At 41.9% G+C, this 13,498-nt stretch overlaps 1 protein-coding gene across 11 annotated transcripts in view; it reads right to left on the reverse strand.

The window, feature by feature from the left end:
- The window catches only part of BMAL2 (basic helix-loop-helix ARNT like 2), a 36,190-nt gene extending 22,692 nt beyond the window's left edge, over positions 1–13,498 (reverse strand). For 2 of the 11 annotated variants that reach the window (XM_085541673.1, XM_085541667.1), the window contains exons 1-3: positions 4,318–4,519; positions 3,950–4,094; positions 2,689–2,724 (exon numbers count right to left, since the gene is read on the reverse strand). In XM_085541673.1, the coding sequence (XP_085397799.1) occupies positions 2,689–2,724; positions 3,950–4,094; positions 4,318–4,504 (368 nt within the window). In that variant the 5' untranslated portion in view covers positions 4,505–4,519. Of the gene's footprint in view, positions 1–2,688; positions 2,725–3,949; positions 4,095–4,317; positions 4,520–4,820; positions 4,861–12,073; positions 12,159–12,862; positions 13,046–13,234 lie in introns of those variants that run through there. The other 9 variants (XM_015868838.3, XM_015868844.3, XM_085541717.1 and 6 more) reach the window with 9 other exon arrangements.

The following is a 13,498-nucleotide window of genomic DNA, read 5'->3' on the forward strand; positions in this document are numbered from 1 at the left end:
GACAAGTTAGCAATACCTAACGTTTTTTCTTTCATGTTTAAATAAACTTTTACCAGGAATGTGTATATACTACAAACCACAGTAATTAATACCGTTTTTGCTTCCGTCTTTGCTAGCAAGGTCAACTGTTTCCAGGGTACCTAGGCCCCTGAGTTGGAAAACAACAACAGGGAGTGAGGTGAAGTGCCCACAATCCTCTAGTAATCTGCAGGTAGCCTAGTACATCATTTGAATGTTCATAACTCTATTGGGCTGGATGGGATTTATCCACAGGTACTGACAGAGCTAGCAGATGTGCTTACCAAGGCACTTTCAAACAATTTACCAGCAGTCACAGCTAATTGAGGAGGTCCGAGTTCACTGGAGGTTAGCAAATGCGATTCAAATCTGCAAGAAGGGCAGGAAAGAGGATCCAGAGAATTAAGGCCTGTCAGTCTGACCACAGTACCAGGGAAGGTTATAGAGTAGATCACCTTGAACATCACCACAAAGCATACACGGGAAAATTAAGTGATCAGATGCAGCCTACACAGGTTTTTGAAAGGTGAGTCCTGTCTGACTAAACTAATCTCCTTCTAGGACGAGATGACCTGCTGAGTAGATGAGGAAGACTGTTGATGTTGTTTATCTGGATTTTAGTGAAGCATTTGACATTGCTTCTCAAAGCATTCCCCATGGAAAAAGGTCTGCTTGTGGTCTGGACAAGTGTACAGTTTGCTGGGTGAAGAGAACTGGCTGGATGATTGGGTTGAATGAATCCTAGCAAGCAGTGATCAAATCCATCTGGTAGCCAGGGAGTGATGTTCCCCAGGGCTCAGTACCGAGGCCTGTTTTGTTTAACGTGAGAAATGGATAAGAGAACTAGAGCTATTTAGTTTGGTCTGAAGAAGAGGAAGCTGAGGGGAGACTTCATTGCTCTCTAAAGGTATCTGAAGGAATGATGCTACCAGGTGGATGTCAGTCTCTTTCTCCAAATATATACCAAATGATAAGATGAAAACTTCAGCAGGGCAAGTTTTGATTGCACATGAGGAATTATTTCTTCATAGAAGGAGTTCATCATACATTGGAATGGCCTGCCCAGGAAGGTGAAGCCTTCATTCCGGGAGGTGTTTAAGAGATATGGGGATGTGATGCTACAAGTACCCAAAATAAGTGTGTGGCAAGGTGGGAGTTGGCCTCCATTCCCAGGTAACAGCTATAAGACAAGAGGAAATGGTCTCAAGTTGCTATTGCAACTTGCAGGGGAGGGATGTTAGGAAAAAATTCTCCAGAAGAGTGGTCTGGTGCTGGAATGGGCTGCTCCAGAAGATGATTGAGTCACCAACCCAGGAGGTGTTTGAGAAACATCTAGATATGATAGCAAGGAACGTGGTTTAGTGGGCAACACTGGTGAATGGTTAGACTAGGTGATCTTAGAGGACTTTTCCAACCTTGGCAAAACTGTGATTCTAAGGAACATGGAATACTGAAGGAAATCAGTAAGCCCAATTGGTGGTTGGACTTAATGTACTTGAAGGTCTCTTCCAACCACAATGACTCAATATTTTGCCTTCTCTGACCAGAAGAGGTGAAGAGACAAAGGGGGTGCAGCATGCAGCTTCTTGATTACATCTCCTCCTTCAGGACCTTCACTTGGGGAAGGAACCACAGCAACTCTGCTGCTCAAGGAGTCACATTTTTCAATGTTTTCATACAGCCTCTGTCCCAACAGCTGCGCTGTTACTGTTTAAAATAGCTAGATTAAGGCTACCTTGAAAACAGAGCGACAGTCTGCTTCGTGACTCAAAGATAGATACATTTAACTTAGAAATAACAAGAGCTGTATTATTCAGAAAAGAAGTTAAAGAATACCACCTTTTCCTATATTTTCCCCTTAATTAAGCATATACCTGTTTTCTTCTAAAAGAAAAACAGGGATATTAAACACAAAACAGGATTACCTTTACAGCTTTCCATAATAAGAACAATGGAAAAATCCACAAAGAAATGAGCTACATTCAGGAAAACATTTTATTGCTAACCACTAAGCCACACACCAAACACCGCCTAGAAGGATAAAAGAGAACAGTGAACAGCTACATACAAATATTTATCTAAGCAAGGTACTGAGGTGCAGAGAAAGAAAACACAACAAGATAATCATATAATTAGTAACTTTCCCATAATATGTACACACACCAAAGGTTTTTATTCCTTTATTTTTTCTTTTAAAGGTTGGCAGAGCCAATCTTAATTTTAGCTTGTCACTCTGTAATAACATTATTTTAACATTAGATGCCGTTCTTATGTTTTAAAAAGCAGGTTGACAAGGCTTGGGAATAAACGAAAAAAAAAAATGTTTAAATGCATCAACCCTGAAGAGTATGAGACATTTTCCTCACCTCTTTGGTCTTGTTATATGTTATTTTTCTTTCTTTCCTATTCTTACCTTAATTTCAACACAAACAGGTCTGGTGAGCTTACGAGCAAGTCAGAAAATCTTTTTGAAAGAAACAACAGAAAACTAACACTGGATGGATCTATCCACCTCACTAACTAGATACGTGTTAATTAGTTTTACTTTTTGCTGTACAAACACAAGACAGACGTTCCTTAAGGCGAACCACACACTTTAGCTATCCAATCAGAAAACTGTGACATGCTTACAGCACTGAAAATAGAAATGGGTTCATTTATAAAAAGTACCTTTTCTGAGGTTCCCCATCAACTTCAACTGTGTCCCTGTAGAAACAGGTAATGAAGTAAGCAGATGTACACTTTGAGGCAGAAAATGATGACTCAATATACCCAAAGAAAAAAAGTTGCTATAGAAGAAGTTCAGTGGAAACCCCACTTAGCAACTTATTTTCAGCAAGGACATTCATCTTTTGAAACTAGGAATTATTTTAAACTATAACTTCATCAACTGAATATTTCAACTAGATGTGATATTTATTTATTTATTTTTTTTTAATATTTAATATTTTTTAAAAATATTTAATATTTATTTATTTTTTCAGACAGAAGTTTCATTAAATGAGAGATAGACCCAAACTTCAAGGAAACTGCATTGATGAAGCAGCACTTTCATTAATCAGGTAAAATCAACTAGTGCTTCCAAGGAACATATTTTTTTAAAGTTACTGTCCTTCTGAAGTGTTCAGAGATCTAGAAGATAGACATGAAGCTGTGAATTGACAATTACATCAACATCTACAGCATGGCTATGTTCTGTGGATCAGTGAGCTACATACAGAAAGAGATAACTGCTTACATAATTACAAATGGATGTAAATTTCTTACACATACACTTTTTTTAGAGGTTGATTTTCCACACTAGTTTGGAGATACAGAAGATCTGCATGATGACTTGCGTGAACACTTCTGTCTGATAAACATAACTTAGAGCAAATTATTTAAATTAGTTATTCCAAATTACAGGAAAATACATATTTGGTCAACTGGCAGTTAGAAAGTAAGAAAATAGTTGACTGTATCATCTCCGCAATCAAGTATGACCTGCTTAAAAATGCAGAGTTCTACTGCAGGAAGATACCCATTTTTAGGTCACAGGTCCTTTTGGATATTTAAATGTCTGCCCTGGTTGCTGAAGAAGCAATTTTGATTCTACATTAAAGATTTTAGGGATTCTATTATAACAGTTCAGTAATTTGTTGCAAACAGAACATCTTTACATGCAGGAAAAGAAAAAGAGAGCCAGGACTGAAATTTTATCATGAGACAAACGCCCCAGACATTTCACTTGCAGAACCCTACATATACCTCTTTGGGTAGAAGGATGATTTTTTTCTAGTTTCTAGTGCTCAAAACAGTCAAAGAACACATTTACAAGAAAGTAAAATCAATTGTTGTGGCTTTTAAAGGAAAGGGGATTCAAAAGTCACATCATAGAAATAAAAAAGCATTTTCAGATTTTTGCAGAAACAGATAGGATCAATTTACTTACTGGTTATCAGAATCACTTCCTTTGCGCTTCCTTGGAATCTCAACCACAGAATTGTTGAAAGAAGTGGTAGCAGGCTTAGTTATTGGATTCATGAGGCTGGGGACTCCAGAAGCAACGCACGGGTTTCCATCTACTGGGAAATTATCTGCATATGAGAAAGAAGAAAAAAGAAAAAGAAGGCCATTGTATAATAAGAACATCATGCACCCATTCTGGTTTTTATCTGGAAAAAAAAAAACAACCCAAATGGGTCCCTTTCACACCTAAGACACAAAGCCCACAGAAGTTCTACTGCAAATACCTACGCACATAAAAAACCACAATGTTTGCACAGTCCTATAAAGTTCTTATCAACTCATTCAGCTCACCAAGGCAATATAAAACACACGTCTCCTTTTCTTCGCTCAGTCCTAGCAGATAATGCTTTAATCTCCCAGCACCTCCAGAATCCTGCTGCACAGTCCCAAGATGTGATCTAGCTAGTGATCCAAATACTAACTCTAGATTCAAATCTAAAAAACATACAGCAAACTGTTTTTTAAACAAGCTGAACATCCAGAAAGAAAAAACGTGCCATAGTTCTGACATAAATCTATGATTACTCGTAACATCAGCCATGTAAGTTAAGACGGCCTTGAAAGCTTGTCAAGTTCTGCCTCAGAGTTTCCTTTGAACTCTTCCTCTCAAGGCAAACTACTTTGTTTCTGGGTTGGACAAAAGAGAAGACAAAATAACCCCAGCAACCCAGCAACCTATCTGAGAAGAAAAATACTCTCAAGGAATTTAAGTACTAACCTTTTTTCTTTTTTCCCTCGTTATCAGTGTAAAACCACTGCAAAGAAATACCCAGCTTAAAAGAAACAGGACTAACTCTGAGCAAATATAGGCACTTCCATTCACCTCCTGAGCTGAGGGCAGTATCCAAAGACATACGGAGAGGGTTTTTACTGAAAGGGTTGTTAAGTGCTGGAATAGCCTCCCCAGGGTGTCACCATCCCTGGATGGGTTTAAAAACCATTTGGATGTGGTGCTCAGGGATGTGATTTAGCAGAAGGTCGTTAGTTGGGGTAGTATGGCTAGAGGGTGGTTGGACTCGATCTTAAGGTATTTTCCAACCTGAGAAATTCTATGGTTATGGTTATGACATGCATCTCAAAACAATAAAGGATTAATTCCACGAAGCAACAGAGGATGGATTAACAAAGACCTCTTAAGGAAGCGCGCATCTCCTACTTTAGCTGCAGGCAAAAACCAAGACAGGCTCTTTAAAAACTCAGCAGGAAGAAAAATGGAATATTACTGAGAGCTTCATTTTACTGTTATTATTGCTATTTTGCAACTGTGCTGCCTTGAAATGACAAATAAAAATCTGTAAAAATAATGATATGCAGTGTACACGTCTTTCCTCTTTGGTGTAAGCATATCTTACACCAGAAAAATGAACTTCATGAACTCCTAGGTTCTCTATTTCTATATTCCTACAGAAAATGTAGGAATATTACTCTGGAGAGTTCAATCAAAATAGGCTAATACTTGAGCGGCATCGTCTGGTCTGCCACTAATCCTCTTTCTACCGAGTCAGACTATCCAGAGTCAGCCCCTGTTTTATCGTAGAAACCTCTTGAACTCATTAAGCCACAGCGGAAGTTCGAAAGAAAATGAGCTAAAAACTCAGGGAATCAAAAAACATTTGTCAAATAAGTAACAGCTCCTGGGCACCTGCACTAGAAACACAGTTGTTTCAAATACATGACAGATGCTAATTAAGGTTATTAAAATGATTTCTGAAGAAATTGCATCACATCTACAAGGGCACAAACTGCAAACGTTTCAAATATCTTTCTCATCAGTTATCACTCTATAATAGTCTCATTTGATATTTCTATCACAAATTCTTGCAGTTATAAAAAGAAACAAAAACTCCAACAATCCCAAAGGAACTTCTTTCAGTAAAGAGTAATTTTAGCTTATCAAACGTCGGTAAACAATGTCACTACAGCACGTTTTTGAAACACAACCATCCTTTGTCCGTATTCAGCTAACAGTACTTACTAAATAGAAATCTAAACGTACCAAAGGCAAGAATGCTTTCAGCACAACAGCTCCTTTCAGCCTTCAATAAAGCAGGACAGAACAGACCCACTGACCTAAATACTCCTTTGCACACAGATGGCCAGCCTGCTTTCTAAACCACATCCCTTAAAGAAACAAAATGAATTGGAACGATGTATCATTTACAGCCTTTCCAACTTAGCCTTCATTTTATCAAAATATCTGACATTTTTCCCAGCGTTCTGGCAATAAACTCTGAATACCTGCACCTATTTCCTTCATGTTTCCCAATACCATCCTTTTCTTTTTTCTAAACCAAGAAAAACTTCAGTGTTTAGATCGTCAGCAACAGTGACCCATTAATAACTTGTCCATCTAAGTGTTTAGGTGATAGATTGAATCCTTGAACAACACCTCAACACCTCAAACAAACACCTTGAACACCACCTTAAATGCCATCTAACTTTAACTTAAGGAAGATAGAAAACATCAAGAATCTGTATTGATTCTCACCTTAGAAGTACCAAACTTAGTATAAAAGAAACAATTCTGAATTTAATTCTGAATTCAACAGACAAGAGCAAGCATTTTTCACACCTACTACTCACTGAACAAGAAGCAGACTGAAGCAGTTCATAAAGCGAGATCAGCTTTAAGAAGTCAGTAAGAGTGCTCTACAATAACCTCTTGGGGCTTTCTGCAATGGCTTTGGCTATGGACTGGGTGATTCCAAGGTGCTCACTCTCTCCCTGAAGAATAACTTAATCTCTTCCATACAGCAATGAAAGATTCCTTTATTTCTCTGCCTACACCACTTTAGAATGGATGGATAAAGCGATCAGAAATCATTTGGGTCAGACAGAGCATGACCTAGAATGCAGTCCAATAACCAGGAACTACTTCTATGACTGGAGATTCTCAGCTACATTCCTCTGAGCCTTTTCTTCTCCAGGCTGAACAAGCCCATCTCCTTCAGCCTTTCATTGTAGGAGAGGTGCTCCAGTCGTAGATCATCCCTGCAGCCTCCTGTGGCCCTTTTCCAACAGCTCCATGCCTTTCTTGTGCTGAGGGCCTCAGACTTGGACAGCACCCCACAAGGGCAGAATAGAGAGGGACAATCACCTTTATCTCCCTGCTGTCCACACCTCTTTTGTTGCAGCCCAGGATACCATTGTCCTTCTGTGTGTGCCCACTGTGGGCTCTCATTAAGTAAGGACTCTAAGACATTCTGCAGCGCTACTCTCAAGAAGTTCTCATCCCAGCCTGTACAAATATTTAGAATTGGCCCAACCAAAGTGCAACACCCTGCACCCGGCCTTGCTGAATCTCATTAGGTTTGCACAGGCCCGCTTTCCAAGCCTGTACAAGACCCTCCGGATGACATCTTTTCCTTTTGCTGTAACAACTGCAACACAGAGCTTGGTGTAATCAGCAGACTTGCAGGGGGTGCACTCAACCCCATCATCTATGTCACTGATAGAGATGTACCAGTCATAAGACAGATCCCTGGAGGTCACCACTCATCACCAGCTTCCACCTGGCCATTGATAAGAACCTTCTGGTTGAAACCTTCCTACTAATATCCACCAAATAGTTCACCCTTTAGATCCATTACCCTCCAATTTAGAGATGAGACCGTGGTGTGGGACCATGCCAAAGGCTTTGCACAAGTCAAAGTAGATGGCATCAGTTGCCCTTCCTTTGACCATTGATGTTGTTGGTTCCTAAACAAAGATGGTCTATGAGAAGAGTTAAGGCCAAACTCTATCAGCCATAAATAGTGAGATTCAACCGAGCAAATAATCAAGTCCACATCTGAACTAGCCATTCTAGTTTCTCTTGGAGAGTAGAAGACATTTCTAGGATGATTCATCTCAGCTTAAAATAGATTCCTACAATCAGTTTGATAAAGTACATTTCTGGGGTGATTCATCTCAATCTAAAATAAATGAGCACAGTTAGATGAAGTACAGTCCAAGAGTGCCTAACTCCTTCCCTTCAGTAACCACTCGAAGAAGAAAGTAACTAGCTGAGACACCAATGTCCATGCGCTGGGTATCTAAAGGTAAGTGAGACGAATCCCACCCAAGGTAGCCATAAAATTATCACACAATTGTTACAATATAATAGCCACAGACTGCTGCTGTTTGCCTCATATACAAGTTACAACATCTAAATCCATCTATCAGGATATCAGGATTGATACTCGGCTGAACATGAGCCAACAGTGTGCCCGGGTGGCCAAGAAGGCCAACGGCATCCTGGCTTGCATCAAAAACAGTGTTACTAGCAGGAACAGGGAGGTAATTGTCCCCCTGTACTCGGCATTGGTGAGGCCTCACCTCAAGTACTGTGTTCAGTTTTGGGCCCCTCACTGCAAGAAAGACATTGCAGCCCTGGAACATGTTCAGAGGAGGGCTACAAAGCTGGTGAGGGGTCTGGAGCACAGGCCTTATGAGGAGAGGCTGAGGGAGCTGGGATTGTTCAGCCTGGAGAAGAGGAGGCTCAGGGGAGACCTTATTGCTCTCTATAACTTCCTGAAGGAAGGTTGTAGTGAGCTGGGGGTTGGCCTCTTCTCTCATGTAAACAGTGATAGAACTAGAGGCAATGGTTCCAAGCTGTGCCAGGGGAGGTTCAGGCTGGACATTAGGAAGTATTACTTGTCGGAAAGGGTAGTCAGGCATTGGAATGCACTGCCCAGGGAGGTGGTGGAGTCACCGACCATGGGAGTGTTCAAGAAACGTTTGGATGTTGTGTTGGGGGATATGATTTAACTGGGAAGTATTGGTGATGGTTGGACTGGATGATCTTCTAGGTCTTTTCCAACCTTGATAATTCTGTGATTCTGTGAGGATACCAGGATATTACAGCAAAGCATATTCGCTGATATTTGCCACCTACCTCAGAAAACAACAGAACAAACAAAAGAACCCAAACCATGATGGGTGGCACACTGCATATTCTGAAGATCTGAAGATAAATATACACAACAGACTTTGAGAATTACTCTGTGGCAGCTTAAGTTATCGATGTGGTAACACTAACACAATCTTTCTAAGAACAAGAACACACTTACAATCCAACTTCCCATTCTGAAACACATTCTGGCCAAAGAAGAAAGAAGCTGCTTTGAATTGAAGCTTCTAAGAGCACAGATGCATTTTTCCAATCTTTTGAGAAACATTCTGTAATGAGCTTTAAATAATCAAACTATTAAAGCGTGTATTTTGCAAACGTGTGTTTTCCCTTGGCATGCACAAAAACCATTTGCAAGAAATTCAAGCTTTGGCAAGTTTAAAGAACTCAAAACTGCGCTAGAAGTGGGCGTAGTTAAGATGACACATAAGTGGTCCTTCCTCTGACTATGTAAATGACTTACTGAAACTGAAATCCATCCACAGGAGTTACTAGGCTGCATCCATGTTAGTAAAAGCTATAGTACCGTTGCAACAGGTTAATAGACAGAAGGAGGTGGTTGCAGCAGAAGTCCCTGTTTCTAGATTTTAAGTAGCCCAGTGAGCTTATGTTAAATTCCACTGTCTGGTTCAGTGGACCAAAAATCCTTACAAACCACGTGTTCTAAAGCTGTCTGAGAACCAACCCTTACCTCAGTTCCTTAAGTTTGGAGCTGGAGAACATTTGGCCTGGAGTAACACTCGCCTTCCTACAGTAAAGTTCTGGTTCCATTTCTTCTGAAGCATTTAAACTCGTTTATATATAAAAAATGCACTGCAAGCCAAACTAGTGAGCACTGAACAAGGATGGCTGATCACATCAAAATAATGCTGCTGCTTTGAATCACAACACTAACACACACACATCCTCTGAGTGCTTACTTGATATAAGGGTCTCAGCCTGAAGACCTTATGAGTGCAGTCACACAGAGAAGCAGGGGTATCCTGCCTCCCACCCAATATCTAGGTATATAATCAATCTAAACTAATAATCTCCAAATTAGAGAGATGTGGATTTGATGGGTGGATCACCCGGTTGATAAGGAATTGGATGAAAAGCTGCAGAAAGAGAGAAGCGATCTGTTCTGTGTCCAGGTGGAGGCCATTGATGAACAGTGTCCCCCAGGGGTCTGTCTGGAACCGGTGCTCTTCAACATCTTTATCAGTGATGGAATTAAGTGCACCTTCAGCAAGTTTGCTGATGATACCAAGCTGAGTGGTGCGGCTGACACAGTGGAAGGAAGGGATGCCATTCAGAGGGACCTCAGCAGACTTGAAAGGTGGGCCCAGGTGAATCTAATGAGGTTCAACACTGCAAAGTGCAAGAGTTTTGCACTTGGACTGAAGGAATCCCAGGCATATATACAGACTGGAAGGAGCAGTCCTTGAGAGCAGCCCTGCAGAGAAGAACCTGGGGTTCCTGGTGGATGAAAAACTGAACATGAACCAGCAGTGTGCTCTTGCAGCTCAGAAAGTAAACGGGATCCTGGGCTCCATCAGGAGAGGGGTGGCCAGCAGGGACAGGGAGGTGGTTGTTCCTCTCTACTCTACTCTTGTGAGGCCCCATCTGCAGTACTGTGTCCAGGTGTGGAGCCCTGAGCACAAGAAAGACATGGAGCTGTTGGAGAGGGTCCAGAGGAGGGCCACGAAGATGATCAGGGGGCTGGAGCACCTCCCCTACAGAAACAGGCTGAGGGAGCTGGGCTTGTTCAGCCTGGGGAAGAGAAAGTTGCGGGGTGACCTCATTGCAGCCTTTCAGTAGCTGAAGGGAGCCTATAAACAGGAAGAGTTTCAACTATTTGAAAGGGTGGATAACAGCAGGACAAGGGGAAATGGTTTTAAGTTGAAAGAGGGAAGATTTAGGTTGGATGTCAGGGGCAAGTTCTTTACCAAGAGAGTGGTGAGGTGCTGGAACAGGCTGCCCAGAGAGGCTGTGGATGCCCTGTACCTGGAGGTGTTCAAGGCCAGGTTGGATGGGACCCTGGGCAGCCTGGTCTAGTATTAAATGTGGAGGTTGATGGCCCTGCATGCAGAAGGGGGTTAGAGCTTGATGATCCTTGAGGTCCCTTCCAACACAAGCCATTCTATGACTCTACGATAATCTAGATTTTCTCAACTGGTTTACTACTCAAGATGCACAAGTTTTGTAACACTCAACACACACTTCTTATTTGAAGACATCAGCTGTCTCTGGCCACCTAAGCAATTAGGGATACCTACCTGTATCTATACATGCACACGCTCACACAAGACAGCTGATGATTCCAATAATTTCAAAAAGCTTAACATCACATACACTGCTTTATTTTACCATGGAACTGTTTTTCTAGAATTATTCCAATGAATTCTTACTGCAGGTTTTCATTAAAGAATGAGAAAACTACACCTATAACCAACATACATACAGTACTGCATGAAGAAGGAAATGTATAGGTTTATGCATCACTGGACAGGCCCTCAGGTCTGAACACATAGAAAACAATCAACCATATTTTCTAAATGGGAGTGAGAGTTGTATCAGAAGATATTCTTGCTTTTAAAACTTTATGAGCTAATGAAAATCACATCCAGACTATTTAAAGCTAGTTTATCATTCAGACCACACCCCACTGTATAGACTCAGATAAAGCTGGGGCAACCATTTTCAACTGGGTCAAGCAGTGAAAACAGCAGAAACGTGCTGCATAAAGCAGATGTGCTTTCTGTTGTTTGGGTTTTTTTTACAGTGCGTTTTATAAGCGTGCATGAAACAGGAGAAAGATGCAAACAGCAGCGATGAAACCATCTTAAGCACAATACTAAATAGGGAATTAACTCTTCTAGGATAGCTTAAGAACACCGGGTTGGCTTTTATTGTCACAAGTTGATTAAAAGGAAACTTTTAATATCCTAAATCATAGAATTGTAAACTGAATATCAATATGGGCAACTGACAATTTTCTGTATTTATTCTTACCATTCAGAAGAAAATAACCAGGAATCGTAACTTACTAATTAAATAACGCTTTCACTTAATAGACCTTAAAACACCAGTTGTTTGCTCAAACTTATTACTGCATTAAAAAGCATGACTGCAACTAGCTAATGTAAAGATACCCACAAGCCCTAGGAAGATTACCCTGCTTTCCTCGTCACTTCCAGGCTCAAATCAGGTCACTGACAGAAACTGAGAGTCTCATATATCTCAATTTATTACTGGAGGAGAAGGCTGAAAAACAAAAACCTAAGAAAACCAACTAACAATACAACTCTCCAATCGTATACTGCTAAAGGAATAGAGGATAGCTGTTTTCTTGCAAGTTTTTTGATTCAAACCATTGAAAGTAAAACGCTGACTTGATAAGCCTGCAGCACAACTTCCACAGTTTAAGTAAACCCCGAGGAAGGAGTTTTCAAAGCACCTCCAGTCACCCACCAGGATTTATTTCTTAGGCTGAAGTTGATTCTTAGCTGCTACCAACTGCCTGGTTTAGTTTTTAATAGCGTTCAAGTGTACTAACAATAGTGTGTGCTTCAAGTAGAACAACTTCACAGCTAGTATCAGCGTGGATCTATTCCATGCAAATGAAAATCATTTTATCTTTAAAACACTGACTAATCCAGACTCTGTTTCTTCAAAATCTGTTAGAAGAACAGGTATAAACATCGATTAACAAAAGAAACCACGGAGTTTCTTCCCCTGCAACGCATAAAAGCTTCTGGTTCACCGCTTTCTTACTAAATGGAAACGTCTGCACCGAGCTTCTTTCTTCCCCTTACAGTATGTGCATCACGAAGAATTACAGCACTACTTCAACAACCAAGCTCACACAGACAGAAAAATGCCACTTTCTCGCATCCTCCCAGAGAGCCAGGATCCCCATAAACACATTTAACCCAAAGCACATTAAAACGACACCGACTAGACCTCAAGAACCGGAGCTAAACGAGCAGAACTACAGCGACGACTTCTGCCTTCCAGAGCCCGGAGCACAACACTTCTGCCTCCTGGGATCAGCCTTCCGCCAAGAGGAAGCAACACATGGAGGCAGGAGGAGCACGGCCAGCTGCTGCTGCTTTACAGCCACCCGTGTTCAAACAACTCACCGCTCCCAGCAAGGACGGGCACAAAGCGGCCAACATCGCTACAGCTAAAGCACTAAAACACCATTACCCGCAAAAAAGGAACATTAGGAGAGCGTTGGGAACAGAATGCCACGAACTAAGCCGAGCACACAAAAACATTCAGCCCGAAACCCATCCGTGCGCTGCCACACCTGCAGCGCTAACTAACACCCACCTTCAGCGGCCCGCCGCTCCTCCTCGACCCCCTCGGCGCTCCCAACTCCTGCCTCGGCCATGGCGGGCGGCCCGAGCCCCGCTCCACAGCGCCCCCGGCCCCGGCGGCACCCCGGCTCCCATGCGGGAGGTGAACTAAGGTGAGAACGAACGGCCCGTCCTGCCAGCCCGGGGGCGGGCACTCGGGCTCCCAGCCGGACACCCCCGCCTCCCTGGCGCCGCCGTCCCCTTCTCCTCCCAGCCCGCCTCGCATATCGCGAGATTT

This window comes from Coturnix japonica, chromosome 1, assembly GCF_054131305.1.
Source record: "Coturnix japonica strain WE chromosome 1, WE-NBRP24, whole genome shotgun sequence".
NCBI classification, from domain to species: Eukaryota; Metazoa; Chordata; class Aves; order Galliformes; family Phasianidae; genus Coturnix; species Coturnix japonica.